General features: G+C 39.1%; 4 protein-coding genes across 4 annotated transcripts; 3 read left to right on the top strand and 1 right to left on the bottom strand.

Annotated features, from left to right (window-relative positions):
* Positions 1-2107: 2107 nt before the first annotated feature.
* On the bottom strand, positions 2108-8250 carry LOC146314767 (uncharacterized). The gene is made up of 9 exons (XM_084737093.1): positions 7993-8250; positions 5938-6243; positions 5509-5798; positions 5200-5308; positions 4945-5037; positions 4816-4844; positions 3580-3636; positions 3186-3251; positions 2108-2432 (listed from the first exon to the last, which is right to left on the bottom strand). Exons 1-9 carry the CDS (start codon positions 8051-8053, stop codon positions 2301-2303), a joined length of 1143 nt encoding a protein of 380 aa, XP_084593219.1. The 5' UTR covers positions 8054-8250; the 3' UTR covers positions 2108-2300.
* A 4866-nt stretch (positions 8251-13116) lies between these two features.
* Positions 13117-16842, top strand: LOC146314766 (cytochrome P450 2K1-like). The gene is made up of 8 exons (XM_084736990.1): positions 13117-13379; positions 13465-13627; positions 13739-13888; positions 13977-14137; positions 14292-14471; positions 15000-15410; positions 16358-16499; positions 16577-16842. Exons 1-8 carry the CDS (start codon positions 13173-13175, stop codon positions 16762-16764), a joined length of 1602 nt encoding a protein of 533 aa, XP_084593116.1. The 5' UTR covers positions 13117-13172; the 3' UTR covers positions 16765-16842.
* A 4384-nt stretch (positions 16843-21226) lies between these two features.
* Positions 21227-22068, top strand: LOC146314765 (cytochrome P450 2K1-like). Its single transcript, XM_084736986.1, has 3 exons — positions 21227-21498; positions 21582-21744; positions 21866-22068. Exons 1-3 carry the CDS (start codon positions 21292-21294, stop codon positions 22051-22053), a joined length of 558 nt encoding a protein of 185 aa, XP_084593112.1. The 5' UTR covers positions 21227-21291; the 3' UTR covers positions 22054-22068.
* A 532-nt stretch (positions 22069-22600) lies between these two features.
* LOC146314764 (cytochrome P450 2K1-like) lies at positions 22601-27582 on the top strand. Its single transcript, XM_084736983.1, has 9 exons — positions 22601-22864; positions 23965-24127; positions 24231-24380; positions 24688-24848; positions 25413-25592; positions 26550-26691; positions 26797-26981; positions 27132-27273; positions 27358-27582. Exons 1-9 carry the CDS (start codon positions 22658-22660, stop codon positions 27540-27542), a joined length of 1515 nt encoding a protein of 504 aa, XP_084593109.1. The 5' UTR covers positions 22601-22657; the 3' UTR covers positions 27543-27582.
* The last annotated feature ends 248 nt before the right edge of the window (positions 27583-27830 follow it).

Below are 27830 nucleotides of genomic sequence, written 5' to 3'. Positions count from 1 at the left end.
ATTAATCAATTTATCTGCTAAAGTGGAAACATTATGATGATTCATGTAAGAAATGAACTGGAGATAAGCAGGAACAATTTTTCATCTCAACAATGGAATAATACTATCTTTTAAATCCTGAAAATAAAATAAATTTCTTTTATACACTTGGTCACACGTGTCTGTGAAATTTTATCAAACAATTTTGTTTAAAAAACACATTTTTCGTGGTGTTATGGAAATGACAATTTTCTCTGAATGTTACTATAGAATGGGAAAAATTATATATTATTTTAAAAAAGATTCATCACAGCAACTATCAGGAAATGTTTCTACACAGGATGAAAAAAAGAAAAAAGCTGAAGAATGACCCATATATGCGTCCAATCACTCTTAAATGTTCATAAACTTACACTTTTGGTCTTGCTGGGAATGCTCTGCTACACTAAATGGAACAAGACTTTAATAAGTCACCAATCACTGGTCACACCTGTGTTTAACCTGTTTCATATCAATATGGCTGCTATGAGAAAATGATTGAATAAGAGTGAGTTCATGCACTTTTCTGTTAAGAGGTTTGTGATGTTGCTGTCCATGGTGCTGAAGTGGATGACATTGAACTGCAAGCTGTGTTATATATTTAAAGACAGAGTATGAATGACAGGTCTGTAAAAAAAAAAAAGACTTTCTGCACATAATTTAATAAACTATTACTTTATTGACTATTTATTACATTATTATCTGGGTTGAAAAAATGTCTTAAAATGTTGTAACTGGAGCTGTTAATGGAATAATGTACTTAAATCTCTTCATTTGATAAATCAAATACTAGTAGTATGCCTCACAAGAATGTGTAGGAGTATGCAGGTTGTTATTAAGAAATGTCAAGATTAAGAAATTAAGATATATGAAAAAATAAGGAAATTATGCCTTATTAAGTCTCAAAATATACTTAACTATCAAACTGGTATCTTCACTGATAATCCCATTAATTATGACAACCTAAATTACAATATCAGTAGTGAGTAAAGTTCAAAGGGACTTGGAGATCTAACCATGCCTTCTTGCACAATAATTAAATAGACCAGCTTGTACATTCAAAGGCTTTTATTTAAAAGATAAACAGAGTAAAACAAGCGACTGCAGTTCAAGGCTGGATTACAAAGCTGCTGCTGAAGTTCATAAAATCTCAGCAGACCTGACACTGTGCAAAGGTAACGTTACTTCAAACCTTTCCAGTTATTTTCTTTTAGAGTCTTTGTAAAATAAACTCATAATCATAAATAATGATCAATATCAATCAAAATAAATAAAGTTTTATGACATTTTAACCCAGCTGATATTGCAATAGGGAGTCAACGATGTAAAAATGTAGTACATGATGTCCAAAAGATGCTGCAAACATTGCAGTGATTTGTAATTCTAGGCTGTATAAATAAAAAGACATGACACAAAAGAGAAACTTGAATAAACAGAGCACATTTCTAAAAGTGTTAAAGGATCAACAATCAGAGCTTCCAACTTGTTGCTTCAAACAAATCAACATTTTGTTGCCTGTGTTGGGTGTTAGATTCAGACACTGGGGCAATAAATTATTATATTATTACGATAACATTTTTGTACAGATATTCACAGTTCCCAGAGGATGAATCCGCATAAATTTGGTGATGCTGACTTTTCCTGTAGCACCACAACACTGACATTTGTGGATTGTGAGTAGATTTTTGCTGTTTTTTCTAATGCATTATTTTGTTGCTTTGAGCACCACAGGATTCGTGCCCTATATTTTGGGGTGAACTGTCCCTTTAATACAACTCTCAGGAGTGACATAATTTATTTAGTCCCATTATGGAATATTATTATCTTCTATATCTCCTCTCAGTTTGTTTTTGAGCTCAGCAGAACATTCAAAAACAAACAAACAAACAAACAAACAAACAAAAAACCCCAGATATAAAAGTTAAAAAAAAATAACTAAAAATAATAAATACAATAGATTTTAACACATAATTAAACAATTGTACATTTATCAGTGATTAAGCAACCCCAGTAATATAAACGTTGGGTTATTACTTTTACTATTTACATACTAGTTAACCTATTGCACCCCCTTCTGGGGATGACAAAACATCCTGGAACTTCATCCTTCATAACAAACAAGTTTTCAAGATTGCTGATCTTTGGGGTTTTTCCTGTTTGGTAAAGTTTTAGAGATGTGTTTATTATTGACTTGGCTGACAGGTGAAGATTCTAATATTCACCCTAAACCTCTAAAGCGAATATCCAAAGCTGGTCAGATGGTTCTCGGGTACCGTGGTCTCTCATTTGTTGGGTTTCTTGACGGCGGCGTAGAGGCTGCTGGGATCATCACAGGCTGCAGCAGCAGACGAGGAAGCTCTCACAGTGCTGTAGGTCACTGTGTCACCTTCATCTTCATCATCATCATTTTTAGCCTGCAAGTGAGACACAGCACCACACAGTAAGTGAGTAAGTTTCACGCACAACATGTGAGACAACCTGACAGGAGTTCTGAAAGTCCTGATTTTGCTGCAGCAGCTTTAATCTGCTGACACATCTTCTGTGTGAACTGGATGTCAGGCTGCAACAAATGATTATTTTCATAGTCCATTAATCTGATTATTTTCCCAATTAATCTATTAATAGCCAACAACCCAAAAATATTCATAGAGGAGTAAAGAGACCAGAAAATATTCACATTTAAGAAGCTTGAATTCTTTCTTAAAAAATACTCAATGGATTATAAAAATAGTACAGCTGGAGCTCTTTCAGTTACGTCATGTTGCTGCACCTTCTTTCTCTGCAATAGGATCACAGTTGTCCAACTGGAGAATTGGCGCCATCTACTGCTTATCTCAATGTCAATTACCAATAACTGCAGAATGTTAGTGGAAGGACACAAGCAATCATTTCTTTTGCCTATTTACTTGAAATTTAGATAAAATCTGCAATATGTTTTTATGAAAATCTGAGTTATGAGAGCAGTGAGACAGAACCAAAACAGTCAAACAATGAGCTGAAACTCAGTGTAAGGCTCCATAAACCTGAGGAGAGCTGCATATTCAGGTGACAATTCTCTGATACAGTGTTAGTGTAAAAATATTGATTATAACCGGCTTTCACTGTAGAATGTGTTTCCGTTCCTGTGTTTTCTTCCTTCAGTAAGATCACCAGTCAAACCGGCTTACCTTGGCTTTATTGGTCCTCTTGATGAAGCTGACGGAGGCGTAGGAAACGCCTTCATCAGGATCAGCCTGTTCAGAGAAGACAACATAATGACTGCTCGGTAACACGTCGACTTCCAGTATACTGACTCACTCATAGCAGCTCGGTACTTTTCTTTTTTCTGTTCTTGTTGCTGAATTCTTTTTCTGTCTGAGACTTTCCTCACGCTCATGACTTCCTCCCTCACAGTTTTCTATTCTAGTCTTCTCGTAATGCAGCTGCATCACCTTTCTTCCCCTTTTTTCTCTCTTGCACAGTAAAACTAAACTGAAGAGTCACTGCGTGTTTCAATCGGTCACATTTTAGAGAAACAAACGCACATAACAGAGTGTAACTTTGCACTTTGTGTGATCTCACCGTGTCCTGACTGGTTTCTGGACCAGATTCAGCCACTCCTGGGTTTAAGGGCTGTCCCTGGACAAAACACAGTTCACATTTCTGTAAATGAAAACTTTTTAAGGAAGGAATTATATGTTTTAACTATTTCTTGATAAACAACAGCCAGGTGCATTGACTTCCTCATCATCACGGTGCCTCACTCATGTCACAGGCAGAAACTCCAGGATATCAGACATTAGTATGTGTAATTTTGTATTTCCCCTGCTTGCAGACTTCACGCTAAGCTAACGTAATCAACTCTTGACCCGGTTCTATACACAAATCCAGGGTACCAAGTACCGGAAGTGAACAAGCCGCCATTGGTGCTGTGGCGTCTCACTGAGGAGAAATTACTTTCTTTTCACCCTCTTATAATAAACACACACACATGTACAAACAGGACCTATAGACATGCATTAGAGAGGGTTGTCAGTTAGGGGTTCAGTGCCTTGTGCAAGGGCACCTCAGGTGGACTGGCATCTTTCCAGATACCAGTCCACGCTCCATACTTTGGTCCTTGAGCTGGCGACCCTTCGGTTCCCAAGCAAAGCACTTACAGACTGAGCTACTGCCGCCCACAAGGTATAATCATTAAGGTACGACGACACAGGACAGATGTGTGCTGCGTTTTAATCTGCAGCTAATCTCTGTGTTGCAGAGTCTAAAAAGAAGAAGAGCAACTGATTTGAAAGCTGTTACATCACCTCTACGGTTTAATGTTGACATCTAACCAATCAGATAGTGCTGTGGGCTATAGTATACAGCAGATTATATCATTATTATTATTATTTTGTTGTTTTTTCGCTGGAACTACTTAATTGTCTCTTGCAGAGAAAGTAGTTCCTACATTAAACTTCTCACAACGAGGTTTGTGGATTATCTTGGGTAACTGGATCATGACTTTTGGAAAGAGACACTGGTTTTAAATTTTTCTAATGCATTTTTTTTGGGTGCTTTGAGCACCACCACATTGGAGAGAAGGCAGACGTCTCCACAGCAGATATCTTCAAAACTCTGCAACTCACACCAAAAAAATCTAGATAGGATAAACAGCACTACAGACCAGAGGGAAAAAAAATGTACTTTTGATTTTGGGGTGAATTTTCTCTTTAGAAATGGCGTGCTAAATACGCTAGCCTATCTCATGAGATCATATTGACAGAACTACAGTATATTGTTATGAATATATAAATATTTAATTTGTTTTGAACTCACAGCGTTTTCATCCATCTGTGCTTTTTTGCCTGAAAAGAAAAAAGAGGGTTTAGTTTAGCTTCCACAGCAAAAATCAAACTTTTTTCAAAACTTCTTACTGACAAGAGTTTAATCTGTGAATGTTCTCACCTGTAGTTCTCTTACACCTGATGGCCACCACGATGATTATTACAAGAACAACCAGAGCTGCACCTCCGGCCACAGCGATGTACAACCACCAATCTGGAAAGACAATGAAAACTTTAAAAACATTCAAGCATGCAGCTTTCTTTTAATTAAGTCTTAAGTCTGAGGTCCCTACATTTGATTTCTGAGAGAAAGACTAAAAGACAAAGAGATTCTTGAGAGAGATATGCAAACTTTTTAGTCTTTCTGCTGTTGTACCATCTTTTGCAGGTCTGATCCTTGTTTTGTTGCTGTCCTCTGTTGTCCCTGCTGTTAATGTTGTTGTTGCTGTTGTTGTTGTTGTTGTTGCTGTTGTTGTTGTTGTTGTTGTTGTTGCTGCTGTTGTTGCTTCCTCACCTGCAAAAATAAAAAAAGAATCCAACAAATGTACAGTGAGAAAATACCTCACGATTTTCCATCTGCAGCATGAATAAGGAATTATATTAGACTATAAGTCTTTAAATTGACCAAATACACACGTTTGTGAGTACACACGTTAGTTTAAGGTGATTATAAACAGCTCATCATATTCTCACCTGGTTTCTCAGGACTGAAGGAAACCACTTTGTTAGTGTGAGAATCAGTCACTTGACATTCAAACAACTCGTGATATTTTGACTTGAGATGTTTGCTTTGCTTGAGAACAGAGGTATGAAATGTCACAGTGACTGAACACTCAGACGGTGATGTTTTGATGTCTTTGTTGTCTTCATCCACATCTTTACCCTCATACAGCCACTTCACTGTGTGATCACACCCTTCAAGTCTCAACACAGAGCAGGTCAAGGTCACCTTATCATTGCTTTCATGTTCTGTAACTGATGGAGATATTTTGGGAGAAAGACAACAAGAGTAAAATTAACTGCATTACTAAAATCACCATAATTGTATTAATGTTTCAGTGTTTTTTATTTAAAAAGACAGTTTGAACTGAAAAAAATATTATGTAATACTCACTGTTAATTAAATACAAATAGACGTTCATGTCCTGTCCTGACTCTCTGCAGGTGTAGTAACCAACATCTTCAACTGTGACCTTCTTTATCACCAGAGAACAGTTCTCTGTAACATTCAGTCTGTCTGATTTGGGATTTTCCTTCATCTTCCCATTAGTGATCAGATTTACTGATGGTAAGTTCTGACCATTGAAAAGCCATGAAATTCTGCCACAATTGTCCTGATAATATCTCCCATTTTCACAAGGCAAAGTGACTTCATCTCCATCTCTGGCAACAACCCGGAGGGTATTATATCCAGTCACTGCTGCTGAAAAGATAAGAGAGGAAAATGAAAAACAATCAGTAATATGAATATACCATTACCCTGCATGGCTTGAGTGTTTTGTCTCAACTGCTGTTATATGTGCCAAATATTTCCCTCCCCAAGAGCCACCAGACTCCTTTGTCAAAACCAGTAATTTTATCTTGCAGAACACAGGAGTTGTTGGTCTATCTCATCGTCTTGATTGATTAGTTTGTTTGTATTATTGACTTCAGACTTAAAATATCAGTTCAGATTCACACAAAAGTCACACAAACAAATTGTCTGACTGAGGGAGGCAGCAGTAGATCTGTGAGGTAAAATTACTGTTTGCTGAAAGAGTCTGGTGTTTTTGGAGAGAATGATAGTTGGCTTTTGTAAGTGTGTTTTCCTGTTAGAAAAGGTTACATGTAAAGCAGTGAAAATCAGAGTCGAGAGCGGGTACTGTGATTGGTTTCCTTCTGTGAGGAACACAGCGTGCGGCCAATTGCATGTTAGAAAAGAAAAAACAGCAACAGCTGACTTCAAAGCTACGCTTAGACTAAAAGTAACGAGTATCGACAACCTTCACAGAAATGTAGTGGAGTGAAAGTCAGAAGTTTCAAAAAAAAAAATACTCAAGTAAAGTACCGATACGCAAAAAATGTACTTAAATACAGTACTCAAGTAAATGTACTTTGTTACTGTCCACCACTGGCATTAATACATAATGAATATAATCATTAGCTGCAGTCCAATACAAAATACTTAAGTTAGTTTTTTTTTAGAATTTAGGATTTAATGGCGTTCATTAGTGAGCTTGGAGATTGCAAACACATCGCCTCGTCCTCCACTTCCTAACTTGTAGGAGGAAGGTTGTGGACATGAAACTCGGTTTCTCTATTCTGGGTTTCTGTAGAAACGTGGAGGTGCAATATGGCAGCCTCTGTAGACGAGGAAGTGCTCCCTGTATACATAAAAAATGCCTCATTCTAACCCATAATTTCCACCAGACACAGCTCTGACAGTCAGAGCTATTCGCAGGCATTCTAGACAATGCTTGTGATTCCACCAGAAACGCTGCGGCGCGTTTCAGACACATCCCAGAAGCGGCTCTCTGCTTCAAATACGCACCAAGTCTATTTTTGATGGATGCAGCGTCAATCAGCACAGAGCAGATCGAACGGGCAGGAAGCCAGACACGGAAAAGGCAGGGAGAATCTGATTAATTTTCAAAATAACAGACCCCGTGCAGACTCACGATCATAAAGACAGACAGAAAAGAAACTATTTAACCACATAGTCTGCTTATCCATGGCAGAAGTGAAGGATGGATCAAAACCGTGGCGCAGACATGCCGTGCTTGGTGAAGTTTAGCAGTTAGGTAACAAAAACATGATTCTTATACACTAATGAAAACATACTTATGAAGAATAAATCCAGTTCTGCCAAATTCTGATAATAGACGCCTCTAAGTCTTACACAGTGGGTCTTTAATGCACGAATAATTATAATTTAATGATTAAATATATAGTAATATAATAGTCACAAGGGGCATTTTTGTGAATTGGGTACTTTTTCCTGATTATATTGACATACTTTTACTTAAATAACATTTTCAATGCAGGACTTACTTGAAACAGTATTTTTACAGACTTTTACTGAAGGATTTGAATACTTCCCCTATCACTGCTAATGTAGCATTAATAATGCTAATAAAGTTGTACTTTATGGTGCTTCCAGTATTTCTGTAAATGTTATATGCATTCTTACCTGTAAATGGAAGCAGCAGGAATAGAAATAAAGACATTTTGTCCCCTCTGAATTCAGTCATCGTCCTTCTTTGTCAGAGTGTCTGAAGTGTTTGTGGTAAATGAACAATCTGCTTCCTGTGATGAGCCGTGTGTCACTTCCTCACCATGACTACCTCTTTTGTAATTAGCATATCAGCATTTCATCACACTCCCAGCTTTTCATTTCCTTCTTTGAATTCTTGACTTTAATCTGCCAAAGACTTTTAAACTTTTTTGCATTTTTAGTCCTTTATTAAACTCTCTCACCCACAGCGAGGGAGGACGGTGAAGTGCTGGGGGGTAAGAGTAGAGGGGTGTCTTCTAAAACTACTGCAGCAGAAGAGGAAGCTGTGGTTTGAGCCAGTCACGTGCTTTCAAATGAAATATCAGGCCCTCAGATGATGACAATCGACTTCTCTGACTGGAAGGATTACCAAGATAGTTAAACAAGACTAAAGACACATGAACTTCTCTCACAACAGGAAGCTTCACAGACTGAAAACTGAATCTGGACTGTTGGATTTGTAGGTGAAAGTCTCTACCCATCCAACCAAAACCACAACACACTTCCTTTCCACTGTGGTGTTTCAGTGGCCTCAGAGGTTACCCCACTGAGGTGATTTTTGTGCTGGGTTTGGCTCCAGGTTAGAGTGACCACATTTTCAAATCCCCAAACCAGGACCCTTAAGTGCTCTGTGTGGTCATGCACATGCATGTGCATGTGATTATGCAGGCACCATAGGTATTTTCATCAGGATAAAATAAAATTATATGCACATAATTAGATTATAATTATAATTAAAATGATAAGAAGAAGAAACATGTTTTTTAGTGTTTAGCACACTGACAGGCCTGGTTTCATAACAAAATGACTGAGGATGCATCTAAAATCATGCAGCTGAAAATAACATTGATGTGGTTAAAACAGGAAATCAGTCAGTAAATGAGTCAGCGCTGATCTATGAATCAATGCGGGTACTTTTTACAGCTGTATACAGCTGCTTTTCACTGTATGAAAAGTTTTTCTTCAGTTCATGAAATCCCCGCAGCACCTGAAAGCAGCAGCACTGATGCTGATATGTCAGAGTCTGAAGTGCCAACATTACACTCAGCCATTTACCGTCATTAAATCCCCTCAAAACAACACCAGGCTGATAAAGTATAACCATACGGACCTCTACACACATCAAACTGCTCAGTTATATCTCCATATTCTACTTTTATTATGAAGGAGACAGCAGGCCTCAACTCTTAGCCAACTTTTTTTATTTTCGAAAACACACTGCAGTAGAAACGCTGCTGTGTGCAATACGTGTGAGGTGAGATACATTAGAATTAGAATTAAAGCTAAAGTAGTGTTGGTTCAATATAGTCGTCAACAAATCACTTTATTAATGTTGTGCACGAATGCGTTACAAGAGCAGCGTTCATTGAACATGCTCATATTTCTGGTGAACGCTGAACTGAGTGAATCAGTCCTGATACAGATAACAGCGCTCACAGTGTCAGCTGATTAAAAAAAAGTGTTATTACAGACAGATGTGTTGACATGATAGAAATCATGCAGTGTGTGAGCTACACTGCAGACTGGAGTCTGATAATATGACACAAATATGATGGAAAGAAGGAGAAACTTTGTTGAAGTAATATCTTGAAATCTCAAAATAATGATTTAGTCTTTCAAAATATTGACAGATAGGGGAGACCGGGGGAAACTGTAACTTTTTCCTACATACCTAACAGGCTACTTGAAATATCTAAGTCATCTTTTGATATGAAACATATAGCTATGCACCAATTAATAATACAATTAATATATTGTCACCAATACGGATAAAACTAGTATTAAAATTCATGCAAGAAGTCAGACAGTCGTAGTCTTGCATAGCTAGATGTCTCTCCACAGCACTTCATGCTGGAGAAAGTTCTGGCTCCACACATAAATATTAGGGGAAAAACACCCTGCCTTGTTGCATCTCTTTAAACCAGTAGTAGCAGTTTGCTAATATGAATACTATTAGTATCACAGCGTTTCCTCTCTTGACATCTGTTCTGCATGATGAGACTGAGTGGGAGAAGCCACACCTTTAATCCTGCTCACTTTCTCGAAAAAAGACGCAAGCAAATTGGTGAATTTACCCATCAGCATTTGTTGTTCACTTACTTGCAGGTGACATGAACATTTTCCTTTATTGTCTCTCACAGGTCACCAGTGGTGGACAAAGTACTCAACTCCAGTACGAGTCAAAGTACAGATACTCCTGGTCAAATATTACTCAACTACAAGTGAACATTGCCCAGTCAAAATTTTGCCAAGTTAAAGTACAAGCTTTTAAAAATACTTAAGTATTCAAAAGTACAACTTACAAAGTACATTTTCTAATATCAACACATTACTGTATTGTTTTCATGATGCATTTACAGAACCTTGTAACTCTCTGAAACCACCTAATGATGCTACACAAAGCCTATATAAACACCTATAAACACTTCAGGATAGAAATGCAATCAAAAACAAAAAGGACAGCGACTGTCATTTTCTGATGTAACTGTATCTTCCACTATGTTGCCATTAAAAATTTCAATATAAGACCAACATCACCAGTAAAATAAAATAATCTATCTACATGTGCCAATGAGCTCTGTCTCTTGCAGCCTTACCCAGGGAGGACGCGGTTCTTGGTTACACCGAGACTGAGTCAAACACTCCGTCCACTTTTAACTTTCGACTGGAAACAGGGAAAAGACTCACTGTGCTGGTACACACCGTAAGTAGTGCTGGTGGGTACTATGACTTGGGCAGTGCTTGGTTTTGGCTCGTCTGTTCAGAAGGAAATAATGGCAGCTTGCCTGCGTACACTAAAATTTGTTTATGAAAACAGTCTCACTGACTCACTGAGAACAACTTGTCAATCAGTCGGTAGCGCCGCCCTAAAGCATATCCTGTTTTACTGTCTATTTCACTCTATATGGAACTAGAATTTACTAAATGAACTCCCTGCTGTGTAGAAAGTTAGAAACTCATTAGGTAGGTAAGAAGTTTTTGCCATTAGGATACATATAATCAAATTCTTGACGCCAGTGGAGTCGCCCGCCGTTGGCCTTTATTGACCAATAATTCTTTAATGCTTTTATATACTGACATTCTGCTGGAAATGTGTTTTAAAAATAAAAACGTCACAATAAACTGTCACTTTTTTAGTTGTACTAAAGAGCATCACGAATCTGGGTCTGTCTGACGTGTTTTGCTGACAATAAAAAAAATCATTGGATTAAATATTTACCCAGTTTGGGGTCAATATACTGCCGATGCAAAACTGAGTCAACAACGTTGGTTTTTACTGTTTAATGTGAGCAGTGACCCAGATTAGAGGCTGAATAACAGGATAAAAGAAAATGGGTTTGTGGTTGAAAAGTAGCAATAATAGAGCTGAAAACATGAAGAAAGAAGTGAAAAAATAGCAAAACCATAGAAAACAAAATATGACCAGTGAGACTGTTTTGTTTTTTTTTAGATTTACCTAAGAAAAAAAAAAAAACAACACTGGTTGCACTGCAACATATTGTGCCTGTTTAGATGATTCAAAAATGGTCAGGGGATACTTGACTGAAAAATATTTCAGAGTACATTATTGAAAAAGTTTGAGAAGCACTGTTTTAGGGCATCTGTGTTTATCACTTGGTTCAGTGACCTGTCCCACTTCTCTTGGCGCTGAGAATTCAGGTTGCCAGATAAGGCAGGGCTATAATTCAGAGACTTATTGGTGCCACGAGAGACAAAGGTGACCCAAGGTGAGATGGGCACAGAACTCAGCGTCACGTGAGATAGATGTGCAATTTGTGATAAGAATACCAGTTGAACATGGTTGCATACCCATTTTGCATACCCATTTTTCTTCATTATTTTTCATGGGAAACTAACATTAAACTTAAAAGGATTGATGTATAGTGATTGTGCTTGCAAAAAAGACAGCAAAAATCCTATTTTTAATATATGATCTCTGGTTCTAACAAGTTGTCTTCTCCTGTCCTCCCCAGACTCAGGGAAGCTCTGCAGGCTGCAGAAGCTCTGCAGGAGCGCAGGATGTATGCAGCATCATAACTTTACAATAACTTCAGTGAATAGGATGGAGACTCTCTGGTTAACTGCAGTGCTGAATTCCACTGATGTGATGCTCAAAAGCAAAAGACTGCTGGGCTAAATGCAGTTTTTGTGAAGGGGGATCTGCAGACCCCCTAGCTGCACCTCGCAGTTTTGCTTGCAGTCGATTTCAAGTTGATGAAGCCAGAGAAGGAGAGGAGGAGGAGAAACTAAACCATGCACAGTCCCATGAAGTAGAAAGACATTTCTAATGATAGGCATATGTATTTAATGAGGTTTTCCCCACAAGTAAACTACATTTCTTTAGGATATGGTAATGATGAAAACTGAATGGTTTATCATCTGAAGTTTTAAGTGGTTGTTTTTGTGATTCTGGTGGTTTTAGGGTTGTAGAGTGTGTATTAGACCAACTTATCAGACAAGAGCTTAAATGGGAGAGAACCACTGAATGGCAGTATATCACAGGCGCCTCGGTCAATTGGTAGTTTCTGATAAGCGTGAAATTTGGGGTTTTGAAGCTAAGATCTGACTCCACGTGTGCTCCTAAATATTTATACTGTGGGACAACTTGTTGTTTCTGTCCTGAATTAAGGATGTCATACATACAACCCCCCACAATGCCACCGTTAGAGAAACAAACTGTTTACAACACATTCAACTGTTGACTTTGGTTGAGGCAGGGTGCGACCATCAGCGTTTTTTCTTTTAGTCTGAGCGTGCCCTCTTCTGCTGTTCTGCAGTGAGTACAAATAACACCAGCATCATCTGCACACATTAAAATGTTGTTGTTATGATTAACGATGTCAAATTTAAGTTCATCTAAGTTGAATTCAAGTTTAACAAAGCATTGCTCTAAATGGTGCCAAAAGTGGTTTACTACTTTTGTACCATTTTTGTGGGTGAACTTTAACCAGCCCTACCCTCTATCTGGCTTATTTCCCTCCTACATACACGCAGCTACAAAAAGCATCTCTCCTTATCAAAATCACACACTGAGCCAAATGCATCAAGAGAGAAAACTTACTTCGTTGATATATTAACAAGCAGATTTTCTTGACATGGGGACATTAGATCTTTTTCTCCAGTCCTTCAGTTCTGTCTTCCTGCTGGGGGCTCTGCTCATCCTGCTGCTGGTTTATCTCATCTCCTCCTCCAGCTGCAGCTCCCAGGAGGACATGAAGGATCCTCCAGGACCAAAACCACTGCCGTTCTTGGGGAACATGCTGGAGCTTGACCTTAACAGACCCTACAGGACATTACTGGAGGTGAGGAAGTTTTCTTTCAGTTCATTTTGTCTGCTTATCTGTATATCTTATGTCAGAAGTCATGACATTATGTCTCTGTCCTTAGCTTTCCAAGACATATGGATCCGTGTTCACGGTTTACTTTGCATACCAGAAAGTGGTGGTTCTGGCTGGATACAAGACAGTTAAGGAGGCACTTGCTAAACATGCTAAGGAATTTGGAGAGAGAGATCCAATTCCTATTTTGCATGAATTTAGTCAAGGGCATGGTAAGAAAATACAAAAAACTGAGATTTATCGAAATCATTATCCCTTTTCACATTTAAAGCCTTTATCCAGAATCACCCAACGACATGTTTTGTTGAAATGTTCATTCTCAGGGATTTTATGGGCTAATGGAGATTCATGGAAAGAGATGAGGCGCTTTGCCTTGAGCAACCTGAGAGACTTCGGGATGGGCAAGAAGGGATCTGAAGAAAGAATCATTGAGGAATGCGGCTACCTCATCGAAGCATTAAAGAAATTTAAAGGTAGGCGTCTCATTTTAACCAACTGTATGATAAAAAAAACATTTTGGTTGCAAGACTATAAATTCTCATGATTTTTCTCTCTGTGCAGGAGAGCCTTTTGATACGACCGAACCAATAAACAATGCAGTCTCTAATATTATCTGCTCCCTTATATATGGCAGCAGATTTAAATACAATGACCTAGAGTTTACGTCTGAGGTGGCTCGGACAAACAGAATCTTTCAACTTGCAGGCTCCCCTGAAATTCAGGTATCATTTCATATATATTTATTTATATTTTAGGCTTAAACATTAAGCATTGTGGTTTTATTATATATAATAGGATAGAAGAAACTGTTGTAATTTCTCTCTTACCTGATAAAAGTTTGTTATTTTACATACTGATTATTTGCTGGTATAACAGTTATACAACCTGTTCCCATGGATTGGGAAATGGATGGCTGACAGGAGGGAATTCCATAAGGTGTATGCTGCCTCCAGGAAATATAACCGGCAGCTGTTGAGTCGTTTCAAAGAGACCTTCGATCCACAGATACCCAGAGGTTTTGTAGATGCCTTTCTGTCCCGAAAGCAAGCGATGGAGGTAGGAGCACATTGTCGCCTATGAAAATTGCTACTATACTGATTGCTATTGTATAACAAATTATGTCTAAGATATCATGTTTAGGTTGAGCTATCGGACAAACACATTGCGTACTGGCGATGGGCCTGATCCATCGCTGGTTGTTTTTTTGGGGCTATGTTCCGCTCATCCAGCGGCACAGTACGCACTCACTCAGCCAGAGCAGAGCGCTCTGAGCTGGGTGAGGAGTGAGAGCGAAGCAGCCTGGAGAAGACTCTCCAGGCTGCTTCTAACGTGGTGAATCAAGAGTGTATTTTGACTAAACTGGAGCTGAGAATGGTTGGAAAACGATGGTTTTGGTTAGTTCTGCACATTTGTCTGTCAAGTTTCAATGAAGTGATGACGAGTTCATGAGCCAATTAAGCTTATCTTAGGTTGGTAAACGAGGAACTGATTAGGTTAGGTAGGCGATACTTCTCCTAACACTTCCATGCTTTCCAGTGCATCAGATTTGTTTGAATACCTGCACTGATCCATCTTTTCCTGCAGGAATCTGGAACCGAGAGTCACTTCCATGATAAAAACCTCTTAGATACAGTTCTCAGTCTCTTTACTGCTGGCACTGATACAACCTCAACTACACTGAGATGGGGATTTTTGCTTATGGCCAAGTATCCAAAAATACAGGGTAAGGAGCTGAAAACCCTGAATACAGTCCAAGCAACAACACGTGCTTTACTGAAACACAACTCACGGAAAACATTTCATCTCTCAGACCAGGTCCAGGAGGAAGTGAAAAGAGTGATAGGAAGTCGTCAGGTTCGGGTCGAGGACAGGAAGAACCTGCCCTTCATTGACGCCATCATCCATGAGACGCAGAGGCTGGCCAGCATCATCCCCATGGGAATTCCTCACAAAACCACCCAAGATTTCACCCTCCAGGGTCACTTCATTAAGAAGGTTAGACTGAATAAAACAAAATAGGGACAATGGATTAGTATGAGAATAAAAAAAAAAAAATCATGTCTCTACAGGCAAATATTAAAGCACTGATGTCTTTTTACAACTTGCTAACTTTCAGTGCGGTTCCATTTATGTTCCTCACATGAACCAAAAGTGATATACAGTTAAATAGGTGAATAAACAATAAGACACTTTGCATGGTGATGTGCTGCCAGTGAATTGAGGAAAGAAGTGGCTCTGTAGTCTGGTCAGACAACAGCCGATACTGATGCATCACCTGCCCGATATCACTGTTGCTCAGTTGGATGGGCACCACTGATGTCTGCTGAAGTTTTAATCACTTGCTGCAGTTTTTCTTTCCCAGGATGTGCATGCCCCATGATGCGACTTTGTGATATTTCCAGTTAGGATGCTTTTAGTTCCTCCTCTCCAAAACTTTGCATATGAACTTTAAATTCATTCATTCATTCATCATTCAACTTTAAAAAGTACAGTTGCTTCTGAGCCTTTACCAAGGTGGGGATATGTGATGTCCATGGCAGGTGTCAAGGTGTAAGACCTGCATGAAAGGGACATTAATGTCTACAGGGGACATGAGGTCATAAAGAACTTATTTAAGTGCAGAGGACAATGAGTAAACATGACATTATAGATATTCATGTGTAAATGTCAATTTCAGATATACATGATAAAAAAAACACTTCCATACATGTCAACTGCCCCCTGGTGGAAGGCTGCAGTACAGGTTCTAAATCTTGCTTCCTCACGGTTAATAGGTGGGACATGAGCCAAACTAAAACATCAAAGTACATGTCAAATAGATTTAGCTTAGCTGAGCTTTTCTCGCAACTGACCCAGCTGATTGTGTGTCTGTGTTTTTCCTGTAGTTTGACAGGAATACTGCGAGCATATAAAAAACATTTCAACTTCCGCATTTTCTACAGGGGACCACAGTGTTTCCTTTCTTGACATCTGTTCTGCATGATGAGACTGAGTGGGAGAGGCCACACACCTTTCATCCTGCTCACTTTCTGGACAAAGATGGGAAGTTTGTCAAGCCTGAAGCCTTCATTCCCTTTTCAGCAGGTCGGTGAATTTACCCATCACTTCTTGTTCACTTACTTGCAGATGACATGAACATTTTCCTTCGTTGTCTCTCGCAGGTCGCAGGGTTTGTCTCGGAGAGAGTCTGGCCAAGATGGAGCTCTTCATCTTCTTCACCACCCTCCTGCAGCACTTTCGCTTCACCCCTCCACCCGGAGTTTCAGAGGATGACCTGGATCTGACTCCACGTGTGGGCTTCACCCTCAACCCTTTACCACATAAATTGTGTGCAGTTACTTGTATGTGAGCAGCAGTGGGGGACAAAGTACTCAACTCCAGTACATGAGTCAAAGTATAGGTAGTCCTGGTCAAATATTACACAAGGACAAGTGAAAGTTGCTAAGTCAAAATTTTAATCGAGTCAAAGTAGTACAGTACAAGCTTTTAGAAATGCTTAGGTATTCAGTACAAAGTACAAATTACAATGTATATTTTTTAATATCGTCACATTGCTGTATTGTTTTCACAATGCATTTACTGAACCTTGTAACTCTCTGAAACCACCCAATGATGCACTGACTTGCTTGTAGAACCACTGCTTCTTCTACACAAAGTCTATAGAAACATCTGTAAAAACTTAGAAAACATAGAAATGCAATCAAAATCAAAAAGGACAACTGTTGTCATTTTCTCATGTAACTGTATTAAAATCACTGCATATATATATATTTATATATTAATTATGCTGTATTTTTCACAATTCAACATTAGAAACTTGCCTGCAATTATTTCTCTTTTTCTAATTATAATAATATCTTGAGATTTAATTTTGTTTTTCTCCTGCCATCATCATTACTGAGTTTGGTTTGAATGAAAGAGGGAGAGCTTGCTTGTTCTTGTTACAGAGCTCCTGGATGATGTATTTCTGCTTTTACATCAGTCCCAGTAGAGAGCGAGTACTGTGATTGGTTTCCTTCTGTGAGGAACACAACGTGTGACCAATCGCTTTTTAGAAAAGAAAAAACAGCTGACTTCACTTCAGTGGAGTCAAAAGTATTGTATTTGTCTTTGAAATGTAGTGGACTTAAAGTTATACATCTACTCAAGTAAAGCACAGATACTCAAATTATGTGCTAAAGTACAGTACTCAAGTAAATGTACTTCATTACTGTCCACCACTGGTGAGCAGTAAGGCTTCCAAATGCTGCTTGGCCCAGTTTCATGATTATAACTCTAAGTCTAATTTGTACCATCTTATATTCCATGCAGTGTCCTGTTGTAAATGAGAATGTGTATTGTAATCTTTACAGCCTCTTGTGTGCATCTTGTGAGTATCTTGCCATTAAAAATTTAAATCATTGACCAAAGGTTATCTATGAACATAAGCCTATGAGCTCTGTCTCTCACACCCTTTACCAGTGGGTAGGTTCTCCAGCAGAGATTGTGGGGTCCACATACATCAAGACAAACACACTGTCCCCTTTTAACTTTAGGATAAACACAGTCAAAAAACTTGCGGTGACTAAGTACACTCCCAAGACTATGCCTAAGGATATACAAACAGCAAGAACAAACCATAAAACTCCCCTGTAAGAGAAAATAAAGGAAAATTGAAATGGTTTAATGAAGAAAATCTCTATAGCATACTCATTAAAAAATGCTGAGTGTAATAACCCAGTTTGTGTTATCTCTGCAGCGCAGTATTGAGTTACTTCAACCCTCAGAGTTTTGTCAACACTGTGGGTCAGTAGAGGACGTAAACTTGTCAATACACGCTTGCTTCATCAAGTATAAGCCCTTGATTAGTCAATACATCCATTTCTGCAGTGCAATGTGTTGATTGACTTTGCACATGTTGCCAGCCTTGACCAGCTGTTGAGGCTGCCAATGTGCAAAGGTCACAGTGCTTTTGAAATTTGTTGGGTTAAAGAGTTGAATGAGGAGTGAACAACCCTCACAGGGACACAAATGTAGTGATAACAATCAGATTAATGACACAGGAATCATTGCATCATACAAAAGGCTACCATTCTGAGGCCTTGATTTTGGCATCACAGGGGTATTGATCTTATACACAATACTGACACGAGCTTGGAGCTGGTGGGTAATGTACTACAACTTAGGTGGTGTTTGGCTTTGGCTCATCTGTTTGGCAAGAAATATGACCACAAAGTTTCTTATATTACGACTAAACCGTGCACCAAAATGTGTTTCTGAAATAGGCAACGCGGAAACAGAATATTGATTAACATATGATCTGCAGTGTCTAGTTTGATAAAGTTTCGTGAGGCCTGTGCACACGCTGGACATACTGGACAGAATTCTTTATTGCTTTTACATTCATTAATGCTTTTTATATTCAGACATTCTGCTGCAAATGTGTTTCAAAAAAACAACAGTGAGGAAACGACTGCTACAGCACCACATACTGTCCGACAGGACTACTCTCACCACAGACCACATATGCGCTGTGTTTGACCTCTGATTGACCACTACCTACTATCAGTACAATGAGGGTTTCTAACGGCAGAAGCATGGCTGCGCTATGGGCTCACCTGTGTCTCCCATTGTGGCAAGGGACAGACCACGCACACACAAGTGGGATGATGTATGGTACGCAGTCCCATGTAGCGAGGAATGCACAGATCTGTACATTAGGGAAACTAAATAACCACTGCACACGCATGGCACAACTCAGGAAAGCCAATTCCTCAGGTCAGACACTATAAATAAATTCAAACCACTGCACCTTGTGCATTGAATACTTCAGATCAACGCAAGATAAGGCCCATAGTCCCCCGACACTACATAACCCCCATGAACCAACACATGAATAACGTCGCTCTTCCAACTCCCACCCACCACAATGGTCAGTCACAAATGTACCATCAGCAACTCTTTCAGTCAAAATCAACTGGCAGTTATTGCTTACTTCAGCTGCAACAATCTGACACAGAAGGAAAAAAACCCATCCTGCTGCAGACTGAGACAAAGATCTGGTTCACCGTCCTCTGGTTCTTGTTGCTCAAACGTGTCTGTACAAGTCCGATAAAGCTGCAAGATGGAGCATCTATGTTTGAGGTCATACTGTATGGTCATATGTTTGACACTTGAGACAGGACTGGACACACACACAACATTTCAGAACAGAGAAAGTAACTAGTTTTTTAAAAAATGAATTTAAGACCTAATTAACTAACCTTGGTGATTTTTTTTAATCATTCAAATTCGGCTGAGTGGTTAATAGCACACTTTTATATTTTTATATATTTATTTTTACCTTGCAGAGACTTAAAGAGTACTGAGTTTGGGTTGTTTATTAAAGAGGACTGTAGGTGAAAACACTAAGTACTTTTGTATATACCTTCAGGTGGAGCACAGTCTTGTTAGCAGAGCTGAATGGTTGACAACAGTGACATACTGTGGATCTTTAAAGTGATTACGGTATAACATATTTCACAATTGTGTTGTGCTGACAAAATTAAATATACGCACTCTACAGTACACCATAGCAGCACACTGGTCAGGGCCAGTATTTATATACACAATGGCCACAATATAATACTATGTCACTCCTGTGCATACATGTCCATGGTTGACTTTTCCTGTCCAGGTAAAACTGTAACTAATTTTTCACTTCAACCTCTGGGTGCAGTTATTTTCCCATTCTGGTAACAAACGACAACAAAGTTGACTCTTTCAATTTAAACTGAATTTCAATTTTCAGTTTATTTATTTGAAAAGGAACACGTGCATTAATCAACATTCAAACAAATGGAAATGTACCTGACTTCGCCAAAAGGTGACTTTTCATCTGCAATCCTTTTGTCTGTGAAAAAAGCCCAAAAGTGACAATATACACAATGGTAATAAACCCATTGTATACAATATAATTAAACAAGAGTAGATAATATCCATTTGCAGATAATATAGTTACAGTCATCATTGGTTCTTCATAAACCACTTATTGACATTGTACTTAAATGAATAGTAGACTGGAGAGTCTCTGGTTGATTGCAGTACTGAATTACAATAATGTGAGGCTCAAAAGCAAAAGACTGCCAGGCTAAATGCAGTTTTTCTAAGGGGGATTGTGCAGTTACTTCTTAACTGCACCTACAGAAGTTTTGTTTGCAGTAGATTTAAAGTTGATGAATCCGGCCAGAGCAGGAGAAGCTGAGCCATGGATAATCCTACGAACTACAAAGACATTTATATGTATTTAATGGGGTTTTCCCACCTAAGTAAACTATACTTTTATAGTATACAATACTTTGACTCAATGTGAGCTCCAAAATATTTGTATTCTCAGACAACTTGTAGTTTCTGTCCTGAGATAACATCAGCACTGTGACCTAGAAAACACATACAAACTGTTTTTGATGCTTTCAGTTGTAGACTTTAGTTGACCGAGGATGTGACCTTCAGCATGTTCTCTGATAGTTCAGGCTCTTCTGCTGCTCTACCAAGAGTAATAACACCAGCATGCATTAAAATGCCACATTATTCATACACAGAAGGCAGATCAATAATGTACATACTGAACAGTTGAGGTTAAGTAATTCATGCAGCAGGATGTAATGATTAATGATTAATGGCGTCGAGCTGAACTCAAACTAAAGAAAGCATCGTCCTTAAAAGCGGTTTACTACTTTTGTACTGCTTTTTGTAGGTGAACTTTGACCAGACGTCTGTTCTGCCCTCTAGCTGGCTTGTTTCCCTCACTGTCAGATACACATCTCTCCTCATCAAAATCACTCAGTGAACCAAAAGTAACAGAAAGGAAAACTTACTTTATCGATATGCTCACAAGGACACATTTTCTTTTAAAGACATGGGGATATTAGATCTTTTTCTCCAGTCCTCCAGTGCTGGCGCCATGCTGGGGGCACTAGTGGTCCTGCTACTGGTTTACCTCATCTCCTCCTCCAGCTTCAGCTCCCAGGAGGACATGACGGCTCCTCCAGGACCAAAACCACTTCCCCTATTGGGGAACCTGCTGCAGCTTGACCTCAGCAGACCCTACAGGACATTACTGGAGGTGAGGAAGTTTTATTGTAATTTATCTACTTATGTCTGGGTCTTATATTAGAAGGTGTCATGACATAATGTCTCTGTTCATAGTTTTCCAAGAAATATGGATCGGTGTTCACTGTCTATTTTGGACCTAAGAAAGTGGTGGTTCTGGCCGGATACAAGACAGTTAAAGCGGCACTGATCAATCATGCTGAGGTGTTTGGAGAGAGAGATCCTATTCAACTTATGGGAGAATGCAGTCAAGGACACGGTAAGAAAAGAGGAAAAACTGATCTTTTTCCAATCATTCTCCTCATGTCAACCGTTTTTACTGGCCTTTAGCCATAATCAGATATTTAGTTAACATGTTTTGTTGAAATTCTTAATCTCAGGGATTTTATGGTCTAATGGAGATTCATGGAAAGAGATGAGGCGCTTTGCCTTGAGCAACCTGAGAGACTTCGGGATGGGCAAGAAGGTGTGTGAGGACAAAATCATTGAGGAGTGTGACTACTTCATTGAAGTGTTAAAGAAATTTAAAGGTAAGCGTCTCATTTTAAACCGTATTTTAACTGTATGATGAGTAGGGATGGGAATCAAAAACCGGTTCTTGTTGAAAACCAGTTCCCAGTGTTTCAATTCCTTGGAATTATTTGCCAATTTTGTAAAGACTAGTCATAATTCACTTAAAATGTTTTGGAGATTCTGCAGTGTTGTTTTACTGTGAAACTCCAGGGTTAGGGTTAGGTGAAGGAAATTTTTCTCGATGACTTCCTTGAGTGAGTCTTAGGGTTAGGGTTAGGGTTAGGGTTAGGGACTAAAAAACTAAACCTGACCTTCAATCAGCATGAGGGTAAGTAGATTCATTCTTAGTAAATTATTACAGGCACTGTGGAGTTACAGTGGACACTTATTAAATTGAACTTAAACAACCTTTGTGTATCGGTGCAGCCACCCTGTGCACAGGTTAACATCGGTATACACATGCACTTTGTACCTTGCACTGTTTGATGATGTGCCAAAGAGAAAAAGGTAACGGTGCAGGAACCTGTTTGCGTGAGTGCACATCAGAATACGTGTAAGCTTGTCACGCCCCATGGGCTGTACACATTCTCTACTGAAACCAACTAAAGACATATCTGAAAATCACTCACAGAGCATTTATCAGCACACTAGCTGAAGTCATGGGGATCTTAGATCTTTTCCTCCAGTCTTGCAGTTCTAACTCCCTGCTGGGGGCTCTGGTGGTCTTGCTGGTCCTCTGCCTTGTTTCCTCCTCCAGCTTCAGCTCCAAACAAAACAGTAGGGATCCTCCAGGACCAAAGCCACTGCCCCTACTTGGTAACCTGCTGCAGCTGGACCTCAAGAGACCCTTCAAATCATTTCAGGAGGTGAGGCAGTGCTTGGCAGAGCCGGCTGGCCAATTAGGCAATATAGGCAAATGCTAAGGGCGCCGTGGCCTCCAGCAAAATCAATATAATTATATTAAAACTAGTTATTTCTATTAACTCTTAAAATAGAAAAGCTAACATAGATTCAAATGTAAAGCAATGCCCAATTAATATTACTACAATACCACATAAGCCCCCCCCCCCCCCCCCCCTCCTCTGGCTGATCGATACCTGCTCGCTATCTGTGAGGGCAAACTTATTGATGTGACCCAGAGAACTTTGTAAACATGTCAAAACGACCTAAACTGTCCGGAGCACAGGGAAGAAAAAAAAGAAAAGAAGAGGAGGAAAAACAGGAGAAAGAAAGAGGTAAAGTAAAGGTACAGTAATGAAATAGAGCATCTGCAGCAACAGTGTTGCTTTTTGTATATTTTCCACAGCTCCTAATCTGTGCTGCTGTGACACTGCTGCAAATGAAGCAGGAGAAGAAGTATACTGTCAGAAAATTACTGATCGACTTAATGCTGCCGTTTGTCTCCAACATGAGAACCGCACGTTAAAAAATAAAACTTCATACAGGAGATTTAAACATGACGCTGTCAGTCTGACACTATCTCCTGATGACAGAGATGTGGAGATCACATAAGTTTTTGGCCAAAGCAACGTAAAATGAGTGTAAGTGATTTAAGATTTTCCGTGATAAATGATGATGAATTTTCTAATCAGTGATATGAGCTTGCTTCATCATTATTTTAGTGTGAGGATTATATACCATGTAAATTTAAAGTGAACCTGGAGCAAAAGGGAAAAAAAAAAAAAATGACTGCTTCCCCACACGCCGGTTAACATGACAGTGTGACGCACACAGTTTGTGGGGCTGAGACACTATGTTAGATTTATACATTATATGGATTCATTCAGTGATTTTATGAACATACAGCTCAGTTACTTTTCATTTTTAACGTCTTCCCTCAGTTTTTAGGAGGTAATTAGTAGCTGTATTGGAACACATTTTTAAAGTAGCCCCACCCAGGCAGCTGCTGCTTTATTCTGAATCTGTTACACAAATATAACTAATGACATTATGTACCCGTTATCAGTTTTCCAAGATATATGGATCAGTGTTCACCATCTACTTGGGACCCAGGAAACATGTGGTTCTGGCAGGATACAAGACAGTGAAGGAGGCATTTGTGGACCACGCTGATGTGTTTGCAGACAGAGCCACAATTCCAGTTATCCATGAATTTCATCAGGGACATGGTGAGGACAGAAAAATATGTTTTTACGTATTCTGTAATCCTGACAGCCTTAAACCCCCAGTTTAGTATTTAACTTTTTCTTTTTTTTAATTAATTCAACTCAGGTATTACGTGGGCCAATGGGGATTCATGGAAAGAGATGAAGCGCTTCGCCCTGATGAACCTGAAAAACTTTGGAATGGGCAAGAAAGCATGTGAGGACAAGATCATTGAGGAATGTGGCCCCCTCACTGAAGTATTAAAGAAATTCAATGGTAAATGTCTTTATCTTATAATCTATAAGTAATGTGAGCAACATTTTCCATGAAAAAAGTGGTTTAAATTTTTACATTCTGTTTTACATTCCCTGTAAATGCATGAGAGCTAAAGTAACAAGTCTGTTTTGAAAATATAAGGAGTAGAGAGTGCAGATTCTTATGTTAAAATGTATAGAGTAAAAGTAAAAAGTTGTCCGAAAATAAATAAGTACACATACATGAAAAATATTAAGTGCAGTAACAAACTATTTGCACTTAGTTACTTCCCACTTCTAATTTATTTTTTGTTTTTCTCTTGATGCAGGAGAAGCTTTTGATACAACCCAACCATTATACTATGCAGTCTCTAATATTGTCTGCTCTATGGTCTATGGCAGCAGATTTGAATATGATGATCCAGTCTTTACATGTTTATTAGACTCCACCACCAGACGCCTTCTACTTCTGGGCACCATTTCAATACAGGTAAAAAATTTTGTGAAGCTATTCATTTCAGGATAGTGACTGAAACGTTGAAGAAATAGCTCAAAATGTTGCACCTGCAAAGAAGAAATATTGTCATTTTTCTCTGTAGTTTTGAGGATACATGTGCACCGTCAGCAAACATACTTCTAGGGATAATATTCAACCCTAAAAATAAAATTATTCAGCAGCTTCCCTTTACTGTCCCTCAGGGCCCAGTTCTTTGACCATTACTGTTCATCTTTTACATTCTTGCCCTTGGACAAATAGTTCACACTATTTTCCACCATCCACTCCGATCGAATGCTTAAATAATATCAATGCCTGGATGCATTGCACCTATGTCAAGATTAATCAGGACAAATCTGAGGTTGTTCTCAAAGATTCCCATCTAAATCTATCCATTCCTGGTTTCATCACATTCCCAAAAACCCTGGTGTAACTCTGGATTCTACCCTCTTGTTAACAGTCACATCAAACACATCACCAGAACAGTCTCTTCCACCTGCACCTTCCTCTTAAATGTAATTTTAAAAACTAATACATACCTGTATATATTTTTGACAGCTGTACAACTTATTTCCGTGGATTGGCAGATGGATTGTTACCAAGAAAGAATACAAAAAATTGGAAGATGCCATCAGGAAACACAACATGGAGATGTTCAGTCATTTGAAGAAGACTCTCAATCCACAGATGTGCAGAGGTTTTGTGGATGCCTTTTTGGTCCAAAAGCAAAAGTTGGAGGTTACAAAATAAATTTTATATTTTGGTTTATGTATCTGAGGTATAGTGGGAATGTTTAAATGTTGCTATGCATGTACACAGCAACCAGCTGTGTGGTGTTCTTGCAGCCACGTTCATGAGCATACAAGTTGGGGCGTCCCTGTAGTTTAGTCAGTAGAGCATGCATAAAATATACTGAGGCTATCAGACCTTATTTATATGTGGTAACAGATTCTTTATGTATCAAATATGACATTTTATTGCTTCTAACATTCTCTGTCATCACTCACTTTACATGTCAATAGAATCGACATCAAAGCACAGCTAATGACTGCTGGGTAACAAAGTATTTACCAAGCAACGCAAGTGTGCAGGCCTTAAGTAAACAGGCCAGCGTGTAAGATTTATGGTCCATAGGACCAGGTGGTCTACTGCAGCTCCCCTTAGCCTCCTGGAGCAGTGATGGCTCAGCAGTGAGGCGACTGCTTACATGAACAGTGGGAATGGCATCAAAGCTAACAAAACTGAGATTTCAACTCTTAATGGTATGTCAGGTATGGAATTAATCTGCAGATGATGCGGTTTAAGATGAAACTAAACATTTCCATTGGATGTCAGTTTTTGAGTAATGACAAGAACCAAAAAATGGCCTGCAACTGACTAGGAACGCCTTGTTTTTAACCTGATGGTTGTTGATGGGAGGAGTCATCTGGAGTGGGTATAAAACAGAGCAGTCAATAAAATAAGTGTTTCAAGGTTTTTCAAAAATTGTGCATCACCACAACGATGGTGCTTCAGAGTCATAAATATGGACAAAAATATTAGGCTGATTGGTTCAGTAGTGTGTGATATTAGCTGTAGTTAGTAGTTCCAGCCCTAGTGGTTAAGCACTTTCTCTGACAAATTCAACTTACAGCTTGATCTGAATGAATGAGTGAAAACCTAAGAAGCACTGCAATGACAAGTCTATTCACACAGGAATCTGGAAATACCAACAGCCACTTTCACGATGAAAATCTTTTGATCTCAGTTGTGAATCTGTTTGCTGGTGGCACTGATACAACAGCAACCACACTGAGAAGTGGACTTCGACTTATGGCTCATTATCCAAAGATCCAAGGTAGGGAGATTAAGATATCCACAACTTTCACAGAAAAACAAAAAGTCAAAGCCACACTTTGTGCAGAAATTATCTTCATAAAAACAAAAGCTTTTCATCTCTCAGACCAGGTCCAGGAGGAGCTGAGCAGGGTGATAGGAGGACGTCAAGTGCAGGTCGAGGACAGGAAGAACCTGCCCTTCACCAACGCTGTCATCCATGAGATACAGAGACTTGCCAACATCGCTCCCGTAGCACTTCCTCACAAAACTACCCAAGATATAACCTTCCAGGGTCACTTCATTAAGAAGGTCTGACTGAATGAAATGCCCAGTATATTCCATGCTCATCTTAATGCTCTAAAACAAATTGTGACAACTGTTATATTTAAATATTTTCAGTTTGAAGAGAATACTATCATATCATATTGAAAAGCTTTTCAATTTTTATCTTGTCTACAGGGGACCACAGTCTATCCTCTCATGACATCTGTCCTGTTTGATGAGAGCGAGTGGGAGAGACCCCACGACCTTTATCCTGCCCACTTCCTGGACAAGGATGGGAAGTTTGTCAAGCGAGACGCCTTCATGCCTTTTTTTGCAGGTTTGTGAGCCGAGGCATTACCTCTTGTCAGTGTTCAGTCTACTGGAAGATGACCAGAAGCTTTTCCTTTGTTCTCTCTTGCAGGTCGGAGAGCTTGTCCTGGAGAAGGTCTGGCCAAGATGGAGCTCTTCATCTTCTTCTCCACCCTCCTGCAGCACTTTCGTTTCTGTCTTCCAGCTGGAGTTTCAGAGGATGACCTGGATCTCACTCCACATGGCTTCCTCCTTAACACCGTACCTCATAAACTGCGTGCTGTCCCTCGCATATGAGGAGGAGGGCTTGGAAATTTAAGCTGTTTAACCACTCCTCTCTCCCGCTCCTCAGCCAGAGGAGCTGCATAATGATCATGATGATAATAATGAATTATAAAATATAACACAAATTCAAGGTGCTTCAGTGTAAAACATAACCAGTTACATATCTGCATGATATTTTCAGTTCATTTGTTGTATTAACTTTTGCAGGTGTTTTGTAAAATAAAAAATTTCCACATGAAGCTGCTTTGAAGACGTCCTGTTGTCTCCATATATTGTGTGCTCTCGCACTTTCACTCGAAC

Source organism: Lutjanus erythropterus, chromosome 15 (genome assembly GCF_056507025.1).
Source record: "Lutjanus erythropterus isolate fLutEry1 chromosome 15, fLutEry1.hap2, whole genome shotgun sequence".
Lineage (NCBI taxonomy): Eukaryota > Metazoa > Chordata > Actinopteri > Lutjaniformes > Lutjanidae > Lutjanus > Lutjanus erythropterus.
Note: the sequence above shows the minus strand (reverse complement) of the source record. Positions and strands in the feature narration are given on the sequence as shown.

What these genes read in the sequence shown, in the direction of transcription:
- LOC146314767 (XM_084737093.1), bottom strand. Translation starts at nt 8,053, where the DNA reads ATGACTGAATTCAGAGGGGACAAAATGTCTTTATTTCTATTCCTGCTG. An exon ending in CCTGCTGCTTCCATTTACAG is followed by an intron (nt 6,244 to 7,992) that starts GTAAGAATGCAT and finishes TCTTTTCAGCAG; the next exon opens with CAGTGACTGGATATAATACC. An exon ending in CTATTTGTATTTAATTAACA is followed by an intron (nt 5,799 to 5,937) that starts GTGAGTATTACA and finishes TATCTCCATCAG; the next exon opens with TTACAGAACATGAAAGCAAT.
- LOC146314766 (XM_084736990.1), top strand. Translation starts at nt 13,173, where the DNA reads ATGGGGACATTAGATCTTTTTCTCCAGTCCTTCAGTTCTGTCTTCCTG. An exon ending in CCTACAGGACATTACTGGAG is followed by an intron (nt 13,380 to 13,464) that starts GTGAGGAAGTTT and finishes CTCTGTCCTTAG; the next exon opens with CTTTCCAAGACATATGGATC. An exon ending in AGGGTCACTTCATTAAGAAG is followed by an intron (nt 15,411 to 16,357) that starts GTTAGACTGAAT and finishes CATTTTCTACAG; the next exon opens with GGGACCACAGTGTTTCCTTT.
- LOC146314765 (XM_084736986.1), top strand. Translation starts at nt 21,292, where the DNA reads ATGGGGATATTAGATCTTTTTCTCCAGTCCTCCAGTGCTGGCGCCATG. An exon ending in CCTACAGGACATTACTGGAG is followed by an intron (nt 21,499 to 21,581) that starts GTGAGGAAGTTT and finishes CTCTGTTCATAG; the next exon opens with TTTTCCAAGAAATATGGATC. An exon ending in AGAATGCAGTCAAGGACACG is followed by an intron (nt 21,745 to 21,865) that starts GTAAGAAAAGAG and finishes TCTTAATCTCAG; the next exon opens with GGATTTTATGGTCTAATGGA.
- LOC146314764 (XM_084736983.1), top strand. Translation starts at nt 22,658, where the DNA reads ATGGGGATCTTAGATCTTTTCCTCCAGTCTTGCAGTTCTAACTCCCTG. An exon ending in CCTTCAAATCATTTCAGGAG is followed by an intron (nt 22,865 to 23,964) that starts GTGAGGCAGTGC and finishes ACCCGTTATCAG; the next exon opens with TTTTCCAAGATATATGGATC. An exon ending in CTTCATGCCTTTTTTTGCAG is followed by an intron (nt 27,274 to 27,357) that starts GTTTGTGAGCCG and finishes TCTCTCTTGCAG; the next exon opens with GTCGGAGAGCTTGTCCTGGA.